The sequence below is a fragment of the Accipiter gentilis genome, chromosome 6 (genome assembly GCF_929443795.1).
Source record: "Accipiter gentilis chromosome 6, bAccGen1.1, whole genome shotgun sequence".
Classification (NCBI taxonomy): domain Eukaryota; kingdom Metazoa; phylum Chordata; class Aves; order Accipitriformes; family Accipitridae; genus Astur; species Astur gentilis.
Window position 1 is genome coordinate 312,203 of NC_064885.1, and position 24,583 is coordinate 336,785.

A 24,583-nucleotide genomic window follows, 5' to 3' on the forward strand; every position below is an offset into this window, starting at 1 on the left:
TGTTAAAGAGCATCCCAAGATTCAGGGTCTCATCAGATGTTGTAGTGAGTGTTGCATTTTGGATTCACCTGATTAAACCCACAAGCATTCAGATATTGCTGCTTCTTGAACAAGCAGAGGTCCCAGTCACTTCAGTGAAAGTTTTGCCAGAGTGGAAAACCTAGGCCATTGGTTTTAAAAGTTGGTCATTAGTAACACACACACTCATGGCCTTCATCAGGAACTGTAAACAAGAGCACTCCAACTGTAACATCATATACTACCTGACCTGTAAACAAGCTGGGCCCATGAATCATCAAATTATAGAATGATTTGGATTGGAAGGGACCTTAAAGATCATCTAGTTCCAACCCCCTGCCATGGGCAGGGACACCTTCCACTAGACTAGGTTGCTCTATACTGTTGTAGTCATGCTGCTTCTGATGCCAGATCCAGTTCATGGCAGCTCGCTCATCCACCCCAGCACTTCACCCATCTTCCACAACTCTAGGCCCATTCACAAATACTTCAGAGAAGATCTGATGGGTTTTCTTCAGATCTCAGTCTGATCAGGACAATGTTTTCAGTTCACTGCCAAAGAGGCTTAGTTACTTGCTACGAAACTGGGGAAAGAATGGGGAGGGGAGGACAAAAACACGTACTGACCTCGCGCATCAAAGAATTCATCATCGGAGCTCTCCACAGAGTCTTTGAGGACGTTCTGCATGGGCCACTGAGCACCACTGAATCGGCACGGGCCAGCTGGAAATACAGAGAGACTCAAATTAATGCAATGGCATGCTCACCTCTGCTCCAGGCTTAAAGAAAAAAAATACATTAATAAACAGTTTATGTAGATGGCTGAGGTGGATCATTTTGGTCAGTGCACGTACTTTAATCTCAACAGTCAGCCAGAGTTCTCAGGATGACACAAAAATTAGACCTCTTGCTTCTACCTAACAAAAGTGATTAAACCAAGAACTTGTTAAAGATAAGCCTGCATCACTTTTCAGCTAATGCAGTGACTTGAAAAGATAAATCCTTCCCTGTTGAATTCACCAGGCAGTTCAATTCCAACACTCAAACTGCACATTGTTTCTAAGACAAGAAGCATTTCCCCAGGACATAGCAGTAGCTTCCATTTAAATTCAATTTCACTTCTAAGAGAAGTGCCATCCTATTTGGCTCACAGATTTACAAACTACTGAATTGTCACTCACTGAGCTGTTTTCATGAGACAGCTTTGGTTTGCTGGAGCCCAGGGCCTTAATTTGAAGCTTGTCATTTGAAGACAGGAAGGCAAAACCACATTAGAATACGTATAGCAACAGATACAGTCATGACAACTTAGATGGTCCAAATGGGTTGTTAAACTAATTTGTAATTAGTAAACCAGAGCTGCCTAACTATTTCAGTTCTCCTTACATCTACAGCAACCCAACACTAGAAAGTAGTAGTGAAATATATTAACAATAAAGTCTCCCCCAAATCACTGGGGAACCAGGGATCAAATCCACCGTATCTATAACAACACTACAGCTATTACCAACCAGAACAGTGTCCTTGGTTTTATTAATTTCTCCAAATGATGACATCAGACCTGAAATCTAATATCCCAAGGCCCTGCCTGTCCACAAAAGCATTCTCCTCCCAGTAGTAAAAGAGCAACTCATGCAGGGGAGGCATCCTTCTACATCGTTCTTGGGGAAACATGCCACTAGGTCACAGCCTTTTGTTCTACTTTTACTCCATCTACAGCTGATCTAATCAGAAATATAAATGAAAGGTGGTAGAAGGAAGCAGATTTTAGCTGGCCAAGAGTAAAAATACTAATCAGTTAATAGCATTTTAATAGCTTAAAAAAAACCCACAAAAATATTCAAAATAATTGGGTATTAAGGAGTCAGTGTTCATTACAAGAGAACAGTGTGTATTGGGAATGTGTCCAGTGATATTTGGCAGCTACCAGAGAATGCATACAGATCATTACATTTACTGTTACGGATTTCTGGAACCTTTTACTAACAATAAGGAACGGCAAGCTGAATTATTCCTTACCAAACAACACCTTGCTGTCCCTCTCTTCAAATATATGTATCTTAAAACTTATCGCTATAGTCATCAAAATAGAGGTAGAAAGAACACTATTCTGAACTTCTAATGAAGAAAAGTCTGCATTTGGGTCAATGCTTGGAAGAGCAGGAATTCCAAAATTTCAAAGGACGAGAATGGGAAGCACCAGAACAAAGCCAGAGTGACAGATGGGAAAGGGAAAATTTGTGAAATTCAGCCTTTGGAGAAGAGCCTATATGCTACAAAAGAGCATAAGGAGGGAATAATCTGCCTCACCTTTTGAGATGCTACATCTGAAAAACAAAATATAATACTATTACTCTTAGTAGAAAAATTCTTGAGTAAACTACTCTTTTTCAGCCTTATGTAGAATATTAGATTTCCTGATCACAGGCCTTAAAATCTATGAGCAGCCAGAAGGAAGGCAGTAAACTAGGAAATTTATGAAGAACCTGTAAATGAGAGGCAAGTCCACAGAACATGAGAACAACAGTGAGACAGAGAATGACGAGAAGGCAAAGGACTGCTTTGAACATCTCAAGAGTGTTCAGAATTTTCCTCTGCAAGAAAACAGCCCCTTGCTCAGCTACCCTGGTCAATCAAATAACTATAATTGAAGCTGAATTTCTGTGCTATGGACGTTTATTAAGCCACAGAAATATCCAGACTAAGACAGATAGACTTCATCAGTAACACAGTTAGTGCCTTTTGGGGTCCTGTAGATACTGACACTCCCATACTGAACATAAATTTCACACTGAGAAAATTCTGCTCAGATTTTCCAGACCAGATGTCTGTACTGATGATAGCTCTTCCAAGGCTAAAAACTAAGGAGTCTGATTTTCATATATTTTGAGCCTTCAGTGACTCCACAAGAAGCCAGAGGGCTACATTTGCAGAAACAAACAAAAATGCCACAACAAAAAAATACCCTCTTATGGCAGCAGATCATTTGTTTTGAAGAGACATTTAGGGCCCTGACTTTTTAAAGCCGTATAACTGTATGCCTCTAGTCAGGCACTACAAATGCTTTGTATCCAAAGCCAGCAAACAGTGGGAAAAAGAACGAGCAAACAAAAATAAACCAGAAGAAACAAGTACTTGCCATTTTGGATAATTATTTTCAGGATTTGTCTTATCATGATTTTAAAGCTTCTCCAATTTTTGTTACGTTAGTCAGCTACATTTCCCATGGATTGGTGAAGTCCCATTCAATGTGGTCTTGGGCTTCTATAAGTCTCCAGGTAAAGCTTAAGATTTAAGACCAGAAGGACCCACTCATTCTTCCTTACTTCTCTTATCTGTCTTTCCTGATATCTAGTCCCCTTGCAAAATCCATCTTCAAAGAACAAATACTAAAAGTTACAGAATTAATCCAACACCTGCAATACATGGGCCAGTTCCTTCCATTTCATGCTATGTGCCTTCTTATCTCAGTTTTCATTTGGTTCCTCTGCTGAAGACAGCCAGTTCTTCTGGGAAGAAACTGTCTGCTACTCTTTGTTTTTACCTAACAGATTTTGAGAGATTCCTATAACAAAGACAGTAAATAACATCAAAACCACTACAGAAATCACTGAAGAGTAAGGTAGTTTAAGCATCTGGATGATTCACTCATTTGTATCCAATAATAACAAAGGCATTTTCAGCATAGTTTTCATAATCAAATAAAGATTCATTCAGATCAAGACACATATGACTACGCTCCACTTCTGCACACTAGAACTGAACTAGAATTTAGAATTAAAGGATTCAGAATGCAAGCTATTTATCAAGGAAGACTCCTGGCACACAGAAAATTTTAAAAGAAAAAAAAAAAAGGAAAAAAACCACCAAATCAATGTTTCATTCCAGAAATTTTCAACTCGATTGTGAGAATAATCTGATCTGCATTTGACTAGAGGGAACAAAGCACTGTTACAAAAAAAAAAAAAAAAAAACAAACCAAAAAAACCAAAAAAACAAACCAACAAAAAACACCAAACCAAAAAAACCCCACACCTATCTATCTATCTCTATATCTATAAAAATCTCAAGAGAACACTAAAAGAAATCCAAATAAACTCAGTCTTGGTACAAAACTTCTTTTCTTAAGGACTATATTAATTACTTGACATTTTGGCTATCAAACACAGATTAATTTGGAGCACAAAAACCCCAAGAATATGACCTCAGTCCTTCAAGAAACCAAGTATCGTCAGCTCTTGTGTAACAGGACACACAGTCTTCACATATCAGTGGAAAGGCCAGAGCCAAGCTCCATGGACTGCTGATCTCATCCCCTCTCTGCCAGGTTACAGGAAAAGTAATACAACACATTTCCATGGGTGCTTGCTGATCTTTAACAGTTCTCTAAAGCAATGAGTTTTTCAGTTGTCAGTTAGCAAGTCATTACTGCTTTTAACCATGGACATTTTTTTCCACAATACCCTCATGAACACAAACATTTCCTTCCCATTATATCAGAAATGACAGCCGCCTTGGTAGTTTCAACATTTAAAATGCCTACAATTATATGTTACATATAATTATCAACCACAGTAACTTGTTTCCAGCTAAATCTTTCTCGTTCAGACTTCCATATTGTCACCACGGCTCCCAAATATTACAGCATGTTAATTTATGGTGTCTCCACTGGAATTTCAAGGTCTAATTTGCATGTTGAGGTAGTAATTTCCTAGGGAGCAAAAAAACCCATGAACCAGTTCTTTAGATACATTGTTTTACAACAGATGCTATTTGCAAATTTAACTTTCAGTTCCCATTGACAAAGTTCCCATTTAACCTCGAGATAAAAGTAGACTTTGGACATTTTCATTAAAAACCTGCTTGAATCTTGTGATAGAATGTAGAATAGCAATCCTGACAATGTGGGTAATGGAAGAGGGCAAGATTTTTGGTAGCTGTACTTGAATTCCACATACTCTTAAAAAAAAAAATAAAATAAAATTTCAATTTTCACTTTTAATCCATCTTTTTCTGCTGAAGGAAATGAAATCCAAGAAATAAGTCAGTCCAGAAAGCACATCTATTAATTGTACAACCTCCAATGGCATAGCTTCTGAACACCTCATGAGCACAAATGCACTTTCCCTTACAGCACTCCTATCAAGTAGGGAAGTGGTTTCCCTCCCATTCATCATGTAGGGAAAAAGATACATTCCTGAACTTACAGTAGTTAAATTAGTCCAGTCTTTCATGTAGACAAGACCTCAGGATCCCCACAGACACCTTGGAATTATTTCACTTTGGCCCCAATTTTTAAGCACATGAGCTTTCATGCAAGGACCTAATCTTGAACTTGCATTTAACTTCAGTTTCAAGTCCAAATACTCTTTTGGGTTGATAATGTCAGCATGCAAAAGCTGCATAGGCTTAATAAGAACAAAATAATCGCTCAGATGCTTCCAAACCTGTTGTAATCAGTTTGTCTAAATGCCTTTGAGATACCACCTGAATTGTTTTTTAGCAAAAGAAGGTAAAACCATAACAAGTAGGTTTACAGAATCACAGAATGGTTGAGGTAGGAAGGAACTCGTGGACTTCATCTGGTCTAATCCCCCAGCTCAAGCAGGTCACCTAGAGCAGGTTACCCAGGACCATGTGCAGACAGCTTTTGAATATCTCCAAGGAGGGAGACTCCACAGCCTCTCTGGGAAACCTGTGCCAGTGCTCGGCCACCCTCACAGTAACAAAACAAGAAGTGTTTCCTGATGTTCAGGGTGAACCTCCTGTGTTTCAGTTTGTGCCCATTGCTTCTTCTCCTGTTACTGGGCACCACTGAAAAGAAGCTGGCTCCATCTTCTTTACATTCTCCCTTCAGTTATTTGTTTAGCTGATGAGAGCAATATGAGACCACTGACCAAACACCTCAAAACAGAAGAAACATCAGTGAGTACTGCTGTCACCTCACCTCTCCATTTCCAAGACTATCTTCCCAGTCCACTACACTCAAGACAAATACACTTCCAACTTCTACAGACTACCATTGAGTAAAGGTATCATGGCTGATACCTATCACTACATTTCCTAACTGCTGCAACACATATTCATCCCAACAAAGCAGAGAACATTCTTCCTCCTCAATGATGCATAATTTCCCAAGGCCAGCCCACTAACAGTAATTACAGAATACAGTTTATTGAATTTAAATCCCCACAGGGTACAGAAAACTGTTTGCTACTGAAGCCATGTTTGACAGTCTCATTAGAAAGAGAATGCTAAACAAAAGCTTAAAAAGTATGTTTCTTCTAACTGAAGCAGTGGTACTAATGAGTGCTCATTTCATATTCTCACTTTTTTTTTTTACCTCTGTTTTTATTTCTGTTTAAGAAAACCTCTGTAACAATATACGTTTTTAAAGGCTGTAATTTTTTAAACCATCACACTGATACAGAAGAGTTATTTCAAGCTTGTACTTAACATAGTAATGTGCATATTTAGATTGTTTGTTAAAAATACCACTGCAAAAGCATGGTTTGCAAGTTATCAGACTGATACACAGAAGATGAGTTACTGTTGAAAGGCATTTAACAACAATTTGCACAAGATGCTCCAAGTCACGTTCACAGGAATACACCTTCTCCACTGCAATTACAAGAAACTGTCCCATCAGTGAAGTCGACTTAAGACCTCAGATTCATTTGTCTCAGCCTTAGGCATGTAACTGAGGCACACAAGCCAGGATTTCAGTGTTCTTGACAGTAGAGACAGCAGGGGAAAGTTATCACACTTCAGAAAAGTACCTCTTTCTTGACATCTAGCCTCCTAATTTGGTTGCAGATATCCAGACTTGGATTGGATTGACTGTATATGATCATTACTAGGAAGATAAACAACACAATATTCTTATCTTGCAGCATGTACAGCAACACACAGCACCTCCTCCAAAGCAGAGACTGTTTTATGCATGCTGAGTTTCCCACCACTTCATATAATGTGATCTCCATGTGGGATTGAAGTTCATGGTTACTATAACAAATCAAAGAACAGAAATCCCACAGACTAGGAACAATGCACAGGGAAGAATAATAAAAGAAAAAGCCAATTCTACTTTTATTACTTGTGATTATGTTTAAAGCCATGCTGGTTGGCTAGGCTTACGAAAAAAGAAAACAAAAACCTCACACAATACACCATCAGGCACTAGGATCACACTTGGTACTGTTGGTTTTTTTCTGTCAAGCATCCACCTGAAAAACTCTGCAATTACGCATTCACCCAATACAGTAAGTATGATTCATTGAAGACTCATTCCTCATTATGATTATCATTCATTTGCTATGATTCATTGATACAGTAGAGCAACTGTTTAAAGACTTCATAACAGCCGCCACTTTTCCTCAACTCCCAGCTCCCTTAAAAATAGATAAATTTGTACTCATCTTAAGAAAAAAAAGAAGATTCTCACCCTGAGCTGTTTCCAGACCAAAATAAGGAACAATAAAGACAAGCTACACAATTGTGTCCACACAGGTGCTTGCAAGTGTGCAGATAAGAAGCCTTGTGACATGAAGGAAGTGTCCTAGAGATACAGTTCTTAACTGTGCCTCAAGCTCACACTGCTTAATTATAAATGCCACAAAAGGGCATGGAACTTTATTGGAAATGGAGCAATCTACAAGCTTGGTAGTTGCAATGGACGTGGAGGAAACACAAGCAAGAGAAGATAGGCTGGTGGGGAAAAAAGGACAAGACCCGTGTATGAAAAGCTCTGCATGCTTTGGCTAGGTCAGGCAATGTAACCCAGTAGCAAGTTGGTGGGCAGATCTGAGATTTACAATGCAGGACTGCCCAAGCAAGCAGACAGTACTCCTCAAGCACCCTTCATTTAAGAACCTCCCAGTTAAATCTTTCCTCATCACCTTGGTGTCCAGTGAGTCAGATCTTTATCTCCTGTCTATGTTAATTTGTCCATTTGAATAAGGAAAAGTTGTTGCACAAAGTTTAAAACCCTCTTCATTCTAGGAAAACCATATACCTGCATGTGACAGAAAAAGTTTTGAATATAATTATAAAAAATAGTCTCCTATTGCAGTGGCCCCTGCCAATTTTCACACTGTATTTTACTTTGGCCTTTAGTGCTTACTATCAACAAAGAGAACTGCAGTTCTGACACACATTAGGTGATTCTAAAACTCTAACAAGTTTTATAGAAGTTTTAACTTTTTCAAATCAAAATGTTAAAATAGGACACAACTGCTTTGAGTTGAGAGGACCTTGATTTGAAAAGATTGAGAAGTTGACCCTTCTATCTAAGATTCTAATTGAATCTTAGCAGTTAATAGGAGTTGTACACCCTTAACAGGAAGTATTAGCAGGTTTATTTTAAGGACAGGCACTCCCAGACACAAACAAATGAAGCAGATGGATCCAAGTCTCATTTTTGTCACTGAACCTCCTTCCTATACAATTGCCTGATGATGAAAGGCTAAGGGAACAGGGCTTGTTCAACCTGTAATGAGAAGGCTTCTGGGGCAGCAGATAGCAGCCTGCCAGTGCCTGTGAAGAAAGTGTCGAGGAGGCAGAGCAAGACTCTTCACAGTGATGCAGGACGGGAGGAGATGTTGGCTCTAAGCAGAAATGAGTTTCATATTGGGTTTTTCCTTAAACATTTTCCCCAGAAGAAAAGTAATTCTTTGGAAGCAGCTGCCCAGAGCTGCGCAATCTTCATTCTTTGAAGTTTTCAAGGCCCAGCTGGACAGAGCCCTGAACAACCAGATGCGCTTCCACAGTTGACCCTGCTTTGAGCAGGAGGTTGGACTAGAAACCTCTTCAGGTCCCTTCCAACCTGTAATGTCCTATAATCCTAAATCAGAAGAAAAAAAAATTGTTATCTGCTGGGGTAACAGGAAGCAAGGGAAACATCTGTGGATGCACTGAAGAAAAATTTATGCCAAAGACCACATTCATTCACAGAGTACTGGCATGAGATGTTTCTCCTCTAAGACTAAACAGGAGGTAGTATGAGAAATTGGCATTGGCTAAACTACTGGTATAATAGGGCAAGCTCCAAGGTGAGATACACAGATCTTAAGACTATGGAGTAGACTTAGAAGCAGTCTGGCTCTATTATTTCAGTAAGTTCACAGCAACCACCCAAGATTGTGCCAGGCCCTGCAAAAACACAAAGCAGCAGACATCTTGTTACCCTGCAGAACACACAATTTAAACACTTCATTTGGAAGAGAAGCAAATTTCCCCGGCATTCAGAATTGCATAGGGAAGGTCTGATGGTTTGGTTCAGGCCTATTCTTTCAAATGTATTTATTTATGTATTTTTAAACACAGTTGTCTATTATGAACATGTGATTAATTTTGAAAACAATCAGGCATGATTCTAGGAAACAGAAGAGCTGGATTCCATTCTCACCCCACTCCAGACTCCTTTCTCATTGCATGCAGAACCAAGGCTCCTATTTCCAGAAGCAGCACTAATACCTATACAATAGAAGCATAATGGAAAAGTGCAATTTTAAGACCCTGGTATTACATTTTAACTTCATAATCCATTTTAAAAGTCAGCTAACATTATATAATGTGAAAGCATTTTCTTCCCTCTCTTCTAAAGATAATGGAAATTAAATCGTTTCTAAGCATTAGAGATGTTATAATCAAATTCTCAGCCAGTTTTTATTTCTGTATTTTCACTGAAGATTACAGATTCATCTGCTGTGTGTTTAATCACATCAGAAGTGCTTTATCTTCACTGTGCTGAGCCCCTTAGGACACAAAACAATTTTCTAAGCCATGCAAAGATCATGAGACAGGTTCTTCTGATTATTTCGGGGTTTGGTTTGTTTTGCTTTTACCAGTCAAGTTTAAAGTGAGTTCTCTGAAATACAGATAACAGCTACCTGGATCAGAAGTACTACACGACAACCACTTGCACTTTCTATTGCGCTTTCAGACAGGATACACTGCATTAGAAGACACAGAGACAAAACCAGAAATTAAAGAAAACTTGGAAACAAACTCCAAAGTGACAATCACTGTTTCAGGTAAATCTCAACACAGGAAGACAGCAGACTATTACGGCTTATCTTGCAGATAAATGCATAACCAGTAAATGCTTAACTAGTAACTTCTTAAACTAGGAATTCCTAGTTTAGCTCTACCAGACTAATTCCACCTTTTCAAGTTGCCTAGGCTACATAAGGTGGGGGGAGGGGGGGGTGGGTGGGGAGAGGAAGGCTTTCAACTGTATTCTTACAGATTACTCTTCTCATTAATCAAGTAATGAAAATCTTATGAGGCTGGATAAAGGAGTTAAAACACAAAAGTGAGGAATGTACAACAAGGATACATTGGACATAGGCAACAGAATGCCCAAACAGAAGAACCATCTTTACATCGCACAGTTGATGTCTTCACCCTTTTATAATAATTAAGGTGAATATGAAGCACCAGCTTTTAACACAGCTTTTGAAAACTGAAGTTGGAAAAACCTGCAAGCAGTTTCTGTCCTTTCCCTTCAAGGGCACTTATGACAGAGCCAGCATTTTCTTCAGTAATCTTACCCATAGTGTTTTAAAGCTAACACTTTGTTTTGGTTTTCAGTGACAAAAGCCTTCCCCTCAAGTCCATTTTCCATACAATGTGCCTAAGAATTATTCTATTAAACATCCAGTCTTTGGTCTCCAGCCAAACAAACTACTACTATAGCTAACAATGTTAGTGCATAATAAACACTGAACATTATTTAAAAGCTCTTAAGGGTTTTAAAAAGCAGCAACATCAGTCTGAAAAAGATACACTCTACTGTTTGGGCTTTTCCCTTCACTTGTGACCTATGGAAATTCAAAATTGGGCTGATAGCTGCTCCCTTGCAAATCAAGCTCTTATAGACACATGCCTGAGGAGGAAGGATGCTCTTTGCATGGGACTTAAGAGTTGAAATGCAGCCATGTTATATTAAAGACAGATAGAAAACACTAAGTCAGGATCAAACTGCTCTGAAGACTGTGCAAAGACTCAATCAAAAGCTCTACTGCTACTGTTAACAGACCCCAAGATAGGTCACAGACACCTTATGCCCAAAACAACCTTATGCCTTTCCAAGGAGAAGAAGAGATCATCACGGACTTCAATTCTAATACAGTGGTGGGATTAGTCTTCACAACCAAAATCCTGATAGAAGTCTCGTCTTTACACCTTGCAAATGTAGTGGGAAACAACTGCAGCTCCTCTCCATTCCAGTGCTCTGCCTTTTTCCATCTATTTATTATCCACATAAGACTAAGGCAAATACCTGCAGCATTAAGTGAGGCTAGCAGCACCAAATCTGTCTTCTGGCACAACTTCACTGAGGTCAATAGTTATATCAGCAGGAATCCATCTGTATAGATGAAGTCAGCATATCAGATGAGTTTAAGTGTCTGCCTCCAAGCTCAGCAACCATAATGAAGCCATAGCTCTGTATCAGCCTCCTGTAAATAACTCTGGCCATTCATTCAGGTGTTTAAACAATGATTCAGAAATCTGGCTACAGCACCACTTCACAGGAAAATCCCCAGGGCAAACTCAGATTAAAAGAAATATGTAGATAGCCTCAGAGTATATGCAGTGAATCCATGTAATTCCACGTCATGTCCTGTTACTCATCATCGTAGCATGCAAAAGGACAAGTTTGCTTTCCTGCTTATTTCCCATTCCAGCAAGAATCCAGGTCTCCTTAAAACTTGCACAAGGAAAGACTGATGTGGAATAACATAATCATTAGCCAATATTAAACACTTATCTGAAGCACTCTAAAAACTTTTAAAAACCCCCATATATTCACAGCAGGGTTATGTTCACTACATAAGGCTAGAAAGACATACCATGGAAACAGAGAAAGTACAGTAAATCACAATTACATCTCAGCAAGGGTGGGGGGAAACTGGATGAGCATGCATTAACTATTTCCAATGAGGTGAAGAGCACGAAAGCTGCAGAACCCCTCTATATAATCTTTATTTTCATTTATTTACTGCCAATCAAATTTCACCATTTAGCTTAAAATACAGGAAGCAAAATAATCAATCCTTCTCCTTTTTTTTTCCTAGCAGCAGCTTTTTGTTCTGCTTTTGTCTGTAGAGCAGATGTATCTTAAATCAGATCAGTACTGAGAAAATTGGCAAAGCTGGGAGGGAGAACATACAAGTGCATATACGCACACACACAAACGTGTGTGCATGTAAATGAAATTCTGGTGTAGACACTCCAACTTGAAAGATAAAAATACTCCCTGTGATGACACACAGCACACTGATCAGAGGGAACACATAGAAGAGAATGCCAATAAGATCCTATTGCTGCAACTGCAGACTGCATTTCTGAGCAGGCCAAGTTTCTGCACATTGTCAATATCTCATTTACAGGCAGCTCTGCAACACCCTGCTCCACCACAGAAAGGTATAGGTACAGTCATTTTAGAAAAGGTCACCAGAGGCTGAAGCCCGCTGTGCATAAAGCGACCAGAGCAAAAATCTGCAAGGTAAAAGCATGACTTTCTTTTCTGGGGAGAAGCATTAAACATCCATAACCCCATTACAGATTTAAGGAAGCATGCATGTCAAAGGGATCACTGGACTCCTGTCTAAAAGGGTGTGTCACCCAGCAACAACAACAGAAAGAATAGTTAGAAGAATAACAATCTACAGGAAAAACTTTATTCATAGGTAAAGAAAAGTCTCATCAATGACCCCTGAAGATCTTTGTAGCTGGGGATAGTGGTGGAGGGCAGGGAAGAAAAGCAGACACCCTTCCTGAAGTGAGTTAAAGGAATTAAGAAAGGTTGCACAAGAATCCATAGAGGAGCAAATCCATTTCAAAACCTATATACCATTGTACTGAAAAAGGATGGCAGCTGAAAGCTGAAGCTAATTGAAGCTTTAATGTTTCTTTGCATCTATTTCCATTTTTCATTTTTACTTCCTCTTTGACTATGTTACCAAAAAATACACTGGGACCCTGCCCATTTCCCAAAAAATACACTGGGACCCTGCCCATTTCCCAAAAAATACACTGGGACCCTGCCCATTTCCTAGTGGCATCTGCTAGGTTTCAAGGCAGCTAACATGCAGGTCTGTTAAGACACAGAACTTGTCCAGATATCCTTTCAAAGCCAGCATGTTGTACATGAAGGCAGAGCAAAGAGGATGCCAACAGCTCTATGCAGGCTGCTAACTGTGCAGCTAGTGCATTGTCTGGAGTCACAGGCACAAAGAGGCACTATGATCAATACTGCAACCCCAAATGCCATACTAAATGCCTAAATATAGCAGAGAATGATTAGAGTCATCATGTATTCTGCCCATTGCACGGGAAACTTGGCCAGCAGCTCCCACTGACAGCTATAGATGTAGTTCTCAGCACCTCTAAGTGCAAGACCAAAAAAGTCCCATCAGTCCTTCTCTGGAGTCACTTTTATGTTCTTCTGGCTGACCAGCTTAGAAACAAAATGTCTTTTTTTCCCCTGGGCAGACCATGGCCTTGTGCAAACCCACTGCATCTCTGGCAAGCAGGGAGATGAAGCACAAGAAGGACAAAATGGGTGCACAGAGAACTTAAGTGACCCTGTTACGCAACAAATCACTGCAGCACTCAGCACAGAGCCACCAATTTGAAAGATAAATGCCAGAGAAAAAGGACAAGTCTATAGGTGGTTCAAATACAGATGAAGAAGAGAGAAAAGCTCATGTTTGGTCATGGCCCCTGATATAAACTCAACAGGCCAAGTCACTTGCAGCAGGATTTCTTCAACAGTAGAAAGGGCTGATCCACAGCAGATCACAGAGTCAGACTGTGGCTCAAGCTGGTAATCTCATTTCCCCAAACCAAAATAAAGGTGCTATAGCCATATGACTCTGGTCCAGTGTAACCTCATAACACAAGTTCCCATCTGTCAAAAATATTCTGGAGGATTAACTTTGGTACCAGACAGCTCCATGACAAATCAGGCATTCTCTGCCTGCAGTCAGAACAGATACATAAAGCTAGCATAAGCGCTGTGTCCCATGCTTCAGCTGGTTTGATGGAAACTTGATGGTGTACCCTCACCTGATCTGAACAGACGCTATACTGCAGGGTGACAACACACAAATTCATAAAGTCCATGACTGGACAGCAAACACAGCCCTTCTGAAAACTGGTCCTCTCTCTCCGCAGTCCTCAGCAATGAGACAAGGAGAAGACCTGATCACATCTCTACTCTGTCATCTAGTTTTGTTAGTCTCTTTCCCTGAAGAGCCAACACTGTCTAGTGGGTGCCCAGACCTATCAGAATTGGATCTCAACCTCCTTTGCAACGTCTGCAATCAGAGTGCACTAGTACCAGCTTTATGATAAAGAAAAAATGTACTGCAATTTACTAACAAAGCCCTTGGTTATTTTTTTTTTAAAGATGGAATTTAGCTGCAGTAAAACTCTTATTTTCAAATGAAAATAGAAATAGTGCATTTCTATTAGAGAGGAAGTTAGATGCTCAAAGTTTTTTTCCAGCTCTACTTATGTTAAAACTCAGTTTCTGGTGTTTAGTCCCTTCCAATTGTTCAAAGTTCATTGCTGCATCCTGAAATAGCTGGGTTATCAGTCTGCAGGGAACTCATACTTCATAAGGCCTCTTCTTAAGGACAATGTGCCACAACTATCAGGCCTACTTCAAAGACACTTAGAGGAGTAAGCAGTCCACTAAAGGACATCCCTTCCTGGCTACAGGATTAGACTTCACTCCAGTCTCACAATTGCCCCTGATTTGCTGGATGACATTGGACGTATTTTCTCTTTCCCCATCCTTTATCTGTCTCATTCAGTTTAAATTCTGACTGAAGGGTTTCCTATCAAGCTAAGTCTAGTAGCCCCAAGGGTTGCCTGAACCCTGTCAATGTTGGAGAAAAAAACCTTTTTTTAAATTACCTAGTCTTTTGCAGAATGACTGCTCCCACAGCCACACCGTTACTGGATTCCCATTCCTGGTTCAGCTTGAATGAGTTGAGAGGGTGCATCAAAGGGCGGCCCTGGTAACTCACTGAGACCAGAGAAATATGGTGCTCTGCTGACCCCACCCGGCATCAAGGTCCCCACCCGGCATCAAGGTCATACATTTGAGCTGGAGATAACAATGCTGCTTTTTTAATGTTGACAATGTGTTACCTGCAGGCTGTTCCTTAAAATGGAATTCACACTCTCAGTAGCTGTGATGCCACAACCTCAGCAGAAGAGGAAAGGAATTAGCCAAGGAAGATCACCAACTGTAAGCAGAAGAGGCACCATGCAGAAGAGCTAGAGAAGCTGGCTATACACAGTTGGGCAATAGCAAGCTTGCCACCCACTGTCACAAAACAAGCCTGCAATCCTTAGAGCAGGCCAGCTGGCCCGAGAAACCTCCTGTACCCTAGGAGCAAGCATAGAACAGTATGGCATAAGCACGCTTGGGCAATGCTAACTCCTTTGATATGCCATTACCAAAACTGATTTGAGTCAAGCTGGACTTTGCCTTAACGATACACAAGGTAAAAAACACAGCAAAACCCCACTAACAGATATTCTCTGTTGTGCAGGTCAAGAAAGCCAAGCAGCAAGCTAAAATCCTCATAAACTTCTGGGACGAGCCAACTGTACAAGCTGGTCCCATTAGACAGCTCTTGGAAAAGATCTTATTTATTAATCCTCATTGTCCTACCTCAGAGCAAAAAACTCATTCTCATCCCCTTCTACTGTCAAGGGTTGTCAAGTATCATGCATGTGTCAGAAGAGGCAAAATGCCTTCCTTTTAAGGAGTCACGCTGAGAGAAGTTTCCCAAGTCATCACCATATGCTTCAAAAAGCACCAAAAGAAAATAAAATACTTTGAACTCTTGTTGCTTACTCATTAGAGCAGCAGTTAGAAGAAAAACAAAATAGAAAACAAAGCAAACAAAAAAAACCTCACTACATTCACAGTCATTGGGCAGTACAGGTTCTAACACAATGCTTATAAAAATGCTGTCTCCCTAAAATGGAAAAGAATTACCTTAAAACAGCAAGAAAACAAAAACATGAGCATCAAGAAATTGAAAGGGAAGATGTTCCAGGGAATAATTTTTTCCTGTAACACTAACAGCAGCTTAAGCCAGGCTATTCTCCAGAAAATAAAATCACTTTCCATGTTTTAAAACATGCAGAAAAACACAAAGTATGGGGCAACCCCAATTTTACTGTAACACCAGGGGCCTAGTTGTCACACAGAGAGACTGCCTCACTGCACCAAGTGTCGTGAAAAGAGTATAAAGATGTACCTGCAACAATCTTAAAGTCTTTTTTTTTTTTTTTTTGTAAGCAGTGTAATGTTCTCGTTCTTGGTAACACAAGCATCCTGCTAACTTCTGCTCTATAGGAATTGTGCTCATGCAGAGTAATTTAAGTGAAAAATCTACTCCCATATCTCTAGACAGGCAGATATCCCTTCACGTATGACGCTTTTGGCCTGTATATGCCTTCAGGTTCATTAGTACTGACTGTTGGGCCAGGGTTTAGGTTTAGCTCACATTTTTATATCCAAATTAGAGAAGCTTAAGCACTTGACCTATCTCAGTAATTAGGTCTAAGTTATCCTGACAACACCATAAAATTTGAGCTGGAAGACTCTCCTTAGCTTCCCTCAGTTCAGGTTACCATCACACAGATATCAAAAGGAGGACTGGAACTTGGAAAGACAAAATCTGACTCAGGTAAAACCAGCAGTCCTTTACACATAGTGCACACTAAAACACGCACTGAGGCTACTGTACTACTGCAACTACTTAATTCTTGTTTCTCTACTCCTTCAGCTGGTACTGCTCAGCAAACAGGCTCTGGGGAAGAAAGAGGAGCAAATGAACTTCAAAACTTATTAATTCTTTAAAAGGGAGCCCACAATCCTATCTTTAAGGGAAGGAAAGCAAATCTTCAAGAATTTCATTCCCACTGAAGAACAGTTCTGTAAGAGATATTTGCCTAACATGTTTGTGATGTACTTTGTAGGCAGCCATCCAGCACACAATATGTAATAAAGACAAAAAGGAGTGAAAACAAGAGTTAGGTGGTTTTCTTATGGGTTTCTTTCATCCCTGCACAGAATTACTGGAAAATCTTGAGTAACAACAAAGACAGCCAAGAACTCAGGGTGCAAGCAATGTGGATTCTGTTAAGTCAATATACACTCAATCAGCTACAGTGCCACCTAGAAAAGCCCACTGATACTGCATAAATTCACTGTTTTGGCTTAAAATTAATCCATACCTATAAATGATAAGCAATGCACAATGTCTGTGCAACATCTGCTAGTATTAATAACTGTTCTTCCTCATACATTTCTTACCCCAATCCATCCAATTTGTTTGGTTTGTGCTCTCTTCTCCTAAGCTCCAAGTTCTTTAGTTTTTTTCTGTTCTTTACTCTTTGGCAGTAGGGAAGAGTTATCTTCTGATGTACTCATTTTTAGGCTTAGAGGGGTTGTTTTGGTTTTTCAAGGCAGGGAAAAACAAAGAACAACTAACTTCAAGCACAGGAATTTAAAAATGTTTCTACAAAACAGTCCTGTTTCTTAGTAATAAACTTAAAATAAACCCAGCCAGCCAGGAAGAATGTGAATCTCAAGGCACAGCAAAGTAATGCAGCAATGAGCACATGCAGATTTTCACATAATCTGTACATGCCCCAAATATTAAGACAAGTGAAAAACTGTACCTCAATCCCTAATCAAAGCTCTTAAAAAGATGACTAAGCACTTAAGTACTCTTAAAGCGCTAACAAAGATCACTGCCTACTCTGATCATCAGCAGAGTCCTGCTCTGTCCTGCAGCTCGGCCAAATTTCATTCCTAGCAACTTGATGCGATGCAGAAGATGCAGGTATGCAGAGTTTATCAGAATCAAAAGCTGTTCTCTACAGGCTTTTCTACGCTGGTGATGGTAGTAACTGCTCTAGGGACTCCTACCCTTATGTCAACTGTCTAAGCTCTGATCCCAAAGTCCAAGGTCAAAGTGTCTACATTTGCACCAGAGAAAGCTACTGGGTTTATGTGGCAAGGTTCTGGTAACAGCGGGGCTACAACGGTGGCTTCTGTGAGAAAATGCCAGAAGCTTCCCCAATGTCCAACACAGCCAGTGCCAGCCAGATCAGAGACAGACCTGCCACTGGCCAAGGTTGAGCCCATCAGCAACGGTGGTAGCACCTCTGGGAGAACATGTTTAAGAAGGGAAAAAAGTTGCTGTGGCACAGAAACTGCATCCGGAGAGAGGAGTGAGAACATGCAAGAGAAACAATCCTGCCGATACCAAGGTCAGTGAAGAAGGAAGGGGAGGAGGTGCTCCAGGTGCTGGAGCACAGATTCCCCTGCAGCCTGTGGGGAAGACCACGGTGAGGCAGGCTGTCCCCCTGCAGCCCATGGAGGTCCACAGTGGAGCAGATATCCACCTGCAGCCCAGAGAGGACCCCACACCCGAGCAGGTGGATGTGCCTTGAAGGAAGCTGCAACCCATGGAGAGCCCATACCGGAGCAGTCTCCTGGCACAACCTGTGGCCCCATGCAGAGAGGACCCCATGCTGGAGCAGGTTTTCTGGCAGGACCTGTGGCCCATGAGGGACCCACGCTGGAGCAGTCCACTCCTGAAGGACTGCACCCTGTGGAAAGGACCCACGCTGGAGCAGTTCATGAAGAACTGCAGCCTGTGGGAAGGGCTCATGTTGGAGAAGCTAACAGAGGACTGTCTCCTATGGGAGGGATGCCACGCTGGAGCAGGGTAAGAGCATGATGAGGAGGGAACAGCAGAGACAACGTGTAATGAACTGACTGCAACACCCATTCCCCTGTGCCACTGTAGGGGAGAAGGTAGAGAATTCGGGAGTGAAGTTGAGACCAGGAAGAAGGGGGGGTAGGGGAGGAACGTGCTTTAAGATTGATCTTATTTCTCATTATCCTGCTCTGATTTAGATTTGTAATAAACTAATTTCCCCAAGCTGAGTCTGTTTTGCCTGTGACTGTAATTGCTGAGTGATCTCCCTGTCCTTATCTTGACCCACGAGCCTTTCATCATATTTCCCTGCCCCCATCTTGTTGAGGAAGGGGAGTGATAAGAGTCTTGGTGAGCACCTGGCAGCTAGCCAAGGTCAATCGACCACAGAAGTACACAGAGAGCATTCACACACAGGGCATTCATACATAGTTGCCACTACATTGTGGATTCCATATTCATGCAAATTTGGGAAGTGTTCCAAAGTGCAATGTGCTGGGCAGAGTATTCTCTTCAGCACTCTCCGTTCTTATTCCTTCATGAAATGACAATAAAAAAAGACAGACATTGTTCAACTATCAGCTGGGACAGTTTCTACCTTTGGGCCCACTGACAGAGAGGAAAAAAAAAAAAAGGTCATTTCACTGCTCACTGTGCTGCTGGAGATGAGCTGTTACACCATCAGCCAAGGTGTGCTGAACAGAACAGTCATAGGAACATAAGGTCGAAATGTACCTTTTGTCCAGCATGTTCACATGGTACCATAATAAAAAAATTGTTTAACTTGCACAAGCTCCCTCATAAAAAGACATAAGGAATGGGTTTGCCTCATTATTCTGACTGGGAGGCTCTTACAGTATGCTGTTACTCTGCGAGTCCAAATTTTTTTCCTTATTTTCTGTCTTGATGTATTCATGGCTGCTCTACACCCACTTGGTTTACAGTCAACATCAGTTTCAGTACCTTTTCTTCAATGTCCTGGCCACTCACCAACCTAATCCACAGCAATGAAATCAGGCATTGATTTTGCTAGACAAAGAAAGACAGCTCCTTCCAATTTCCTCCCAAAGGAGGACTCTTCCACTCCCTGTTCCACTGTCCCATCCCTTACTGCACCCTTTCATGCTTTCTTTTAGACCAGCAACTATCAGGGAATGGTCAAGTACCAGGCTAGAAAGGAAGATTATGCAGAGCAGAAAAAACAGAAGCTGGTGTTGTCACAATTCCTGACCTCTGATGCAGAAGCTGGAAAATGAATGAAGAAGCTGTTGTGAAACTCTGTAGAAATCCTAATAAGAGAAGCCACTGCTTCTCTGGAAAGAGCTCAGAATTGTTACAAGAAGAAAAGAACTTATCTGAGGGACTGCAAAGGCATGGAAGTCTTAATACCTGCCTACAGAGACTTTCATGAAAGCACATAGTGTAGATTTAAAAAAAAAAAGTTTTAGAAGTCTAAAAGCACTAAAGCATGAGAAGAAACAAATGTAGCAGTACTGAATTTCAGTGCCAGCACTGCAGTGCTGCAAGACGCATGACCCACAGATAAAATAGCTCTAAGATGTTTCAGGTCATTTCCTTCATCTACTGATTCCCGTTCCAGAGGCGTTAAGATAGTCAAAGCTTCTCTTCAAATCTATTCACTTTTAAATTTCACTAGTAATTTATGCTTACAAAGCAGCAGTAGAACATGGAAAGCTGTTCATAGTGCTGGATGCAGTGGCTTCCAGGATTGTTTCATACATGGAAGTAAGGCCCTGTCCAAAAGTGGAAACTGCCATTTCCCTCAGCCAAAGAGCCAATGCTAGCATGACAGCTTTAGAGTGTTCACCTCAAGCACAGCATGCTGCCCATGGAAAATGGAAGTAAATACAAACGCACCTCCCACCAGGGAAAAAAGAATGCCAGTGGTTGCACTAACACTTTCAACTTAAATTCAAAAGACCAGAAGCACCTCCCTAACCAACACCATTCTAGTGTCACTTGATCTGGATTAAGTATCCCCTGATGAATAATGTAAAGTTGAAGGAACTTCTGGCTGAAGAAGAGCCTAAAAGGACTTGCAGGGATTACTGCCTTTTTGCCAGAATAAAAAGGTTTCTGTTTCAGAAAAGAGAGAGGAAGAGAGGAAGAGAAGGAGGGAAGGAGGAAAAGAAGGAGGGAGGGAGGGGGCTATGTAAATATAAAATTGTAAACACTTCACAAGTACTCCAAAGAAAACAGCAGCTCCCTGGAAGAACTGCCACTAGCCTGGCTGTAAATCAGTAAAAGTGCTAGCCCTACAAAGCAAGCTCACGCTTCCAGTGACCTTGGAGTTTGATGCACAATGTGAAGGCAAGGCAGGGAAAAGTGTCACAAATCTCCAGGCACAAATTCTGGCTACAAGAAAATCCCTTGGGAGCATCAGTTTTATTATATCACACTAGGAATGCTTCTAGATTTAGAAGCAGCTTAAACATAGCCACAGTCAGCAGCACAAGTCTGCGCAAGATCACTGCAGCAGTTCTTCACATCTACATTTATTTGCTGGCTGGACTGCATTGCATCGCCCTAATACATTAGTCTTATTGAGTCCACTTCCTTCTGTGCCAACAGATTAGCATTAGCCACCTTAATAGGACTCTATTAACATTTCTTGATTGCATTAGACACTGGCATTGCCTGGACTCACTGATTTGATTTACAGTGTCAACCTGCTGCATGTTTTATTTTATTTCGGAGAACAAAAAGACCAGCCCTATTTCAAAATACAGGCTAACTCCTCAGTAATGACACTTGATGCTTCTATGTCAGTGAACTTTATCATATTTGTTGACTGATTCTTAGCAGCCAGAATTCAGCAGTTTTTGCAAGCAGAGTAGCAACTTACATTTCATTTCAGTTGTTCAGCATCACAATTTCTGAGGATAGAAGGGGAAACCATGTAGAAATGCAATGCCTTTAACAGAAATCCACTACATTGCTAATTTGCCAGTCACAATAGTTGAACTAGACGCACATGTAGTAGTTCCCACAGGCTGTTGAGGCAGCACAACAGACTGACAGTAGGCTACAAGAGGAACATTTCCAAGTGGCAGAAGGAGAGTTCACAGAAATGCACAGGTGCTTTTCTTCTAGGAGAAGCAGAAGCAAGGTTTCCTACCTAAAGTGTTTTCTTTTGCATAGTACTGCAGGTTGCTACACTTGCCTGTTACAGAGGGAACTGATGCGGGGGGGGGGCGGGGCTTGCCCTGAGTGCACAGCCACAATAACAGCAGTGGAGAAGACAAAAGCAGAGTCATCTTGCTGCACTATGCACAGAAGCTGCATTCTCTAGCTAGGCTAGCAGTAATTGTAATTAATTGTAATTAAGATTAATTATAATTAAGACTACAATCAGTGACTTTCTTCTGTAAAAAAGTCTTGCTTTTTTCTTCAACAAAGAACACCTGGCATTCCATTGGTACTTTGCCACATCTGTGATCTGGTGACATGAGATGAGGTGATGTGATGCATAAGTAAAATGCAGCACTGAAAAGCACTCTCTTGATTTGCCCTGCACTAAATAATTTCACATTTTTTCTGTGGCTGATGCTATCACATATCTGCACGAAGACAACCCTTGCAGGACCTACAGAAAACAATTTTCTACATCACGGATATACTAGATCAGGGTTTGTGATTCACCATATGCCCCAACCTCACAGTAGCTCTCATTATATAAATTGCTAATTAAAAGCAAAGTCACCTCTGAAGGTTGTTGAAAAAGAAACAGTTAAAGTAAGATTTACCCATGTTAGATATTGATTTCCCTCGCACTAAGATGTATAAATAAGGATCACAACTGAAACCTACATCCTGTACAGCAGTAGCTTCCCTAAGGGCAAGAGCAGCACCTAACAGTCAGTTGCATCCTCTTGAGATAGGCAGTAAAATAGCTTACTGACCCCACATTTGAATGAGCACCTAAACTCATCCCTGAAGAACATTCAGCTGCTCTGACCCTCATTTAAAAAGAAAAAAAAAAAGAAAATCCTCTTCTCAGGAACATCCAGGATCTCACTTGACTAAGAATTGCTACAGAAATAGTTCCATGTCCTATTATGTGACACTCATGCTTCTGTTTGAGGCCAAGTTAGACTGCACCTCTGTAGATGTCATCCAAATTTAGATGCGAGGCAAATTTCATCCTTGGTGTTTAATGACTGTACATAGTTCCAGCAAACTACAGAAGAAATAGTTCCCACTCATGTATCAGCAGCTTCTAATGCTATCCATCTAAAGAATTAGAAAAAACCCACTATGATCATGCAATTTCTGATATGTTCCACAAATAGACCTAAGGAGCAGAACAGCCACGATAAAGGCCAGTTCCACTTTCACCCACAAACACCAGCAGAGCTCATTTTCTCATAGGTTCATAAGCAAATTATCCTGCTGAAATCAACAGTAGTTGAAAATCGTATATAAAAGAAGAATTGGGTCTAGTTTCTCCTGGTCAGGAGGCATAAACCCAAATTTTTTCCAAAAGTGCCTTTTTTTTTTTTTTTTAAGAACTGTGACAAACTGGCAGTGATACGACAATTAAGCATTGCATAAGTGCACTTCATTCCATGTGATCTGAGGGTGTTTCTAAAAGGTGGGGGGGGGACAACCACAAGAGAAATTAAAGTGACCTTACAGGTCTGTAGCCAACATTCTCAAAACTAAGGAAATAGAAGCAGAAAAACAGACAAGAAGTGAAGTAAGGCCTAAGAGGCTCTGAAAAGCACTTTAAGAAACAAAAGGTCTTCCTGTGAAAAACTGAATAGCTAATGCTGCTGCTTCTGCAAATTAACCACTTTCCTGTATCATTTTAAAAGGCCTTGTGTCCAAAACCCACTCATCTTAGAAGTCCCAAGCATCCTAAGACAGAACGGTTTACCACTGTCACTCAATAATTCCACAAGCTCTGCTACCAGTACCAAAAATGATATTTCAATATTACTTGTTATGCAAAGATTGTATTTAAAATGCCAGTCAAGTCAGGAGACAGAAAAGGCATCTACTTGTTCCATTCTAGTAAATGGCATTACCTCTCACTTGGAATAGACCAATACTGTACACAGTAGGCCCCAGATCTTTAGGTGCAATACACATGGAGATGACAATATGCGCAGAGCACAGTAATACCCCTTCTGTAAAATGGAAGGAACATTTGCCCGAAGAAATGATGTCCTCTACTGGACAGCACACTTTACCAGAATACAGGGCTTTCCCATTGGATCTAGTGAGTTGAAAAGTCATTTTACAAGTGCACCAGGAAGTAAGCCTAGCCCTGCTGTGAAACCAAAGCCATGTTACCTTCCTTCACTGGTTCTGCCTTCTTCTCAGCTTGAATTCGCTTTTACAAACACTGACTGCAGCTGAAAAAGAAAACCATGACTTGAATCATCACTGTTTACAGCAGAACCTCACCAGCAGGATCAGCACAAACACTTGGAAATGAAATAGCAATGCTTTTACACTTGAAGCGTATTTGTTAGTAGCAGACCAGTAGGCACAGTCCAAAAGCATCAGTTAAAGAATCACTCCAGCATCTCCTAAAGGCCCTCTCCTCATTAATAATGCACAAATCAATGGTTACCTTGTCAGGAAAATAGGACGGATGTAAAGAAAGTAGGCTGATGGGAATGCCAGTCATACCAGCCGCCCATGTGCACTGGCAGTATCACTAATGTACCAGGGTAGTCCAATAGATCATCCAGGCTCAGGTGTGCTTGTACTGGACCTTCCAGGAAGATGCATTCAAACAGCCTGGGCTAAGAACAGCAGTTTTCATT

At 40.8% G+C, this 24,583-nt stretch overlaps 1 protein-coding gene across 7 annotated transcripts in view; it reads right to left on the reverse strand.

The window, feature by feature from the left end:
• The window catches only part of PITPNM3 (PITPNM family member 3), a 137,106-nt gene that overhangs the window by 107,039 nt on the left and 5,484 nt on the right, over positions 1-24,583 (reverse strand). For all 7 annotated transcript variants that reach the window (XM_049803085.1, XM_049803083.1, XM_049803079.1 and 4 more), the window contains one exon: positions 646-741. In XM_049803085.1, coding sequence (XP_049659042.1) covers positions 646-741 — 96 coding nt within the window. The remainder of the gene's footprint in view (positions 1-645; positions 742-24,583) is intronic.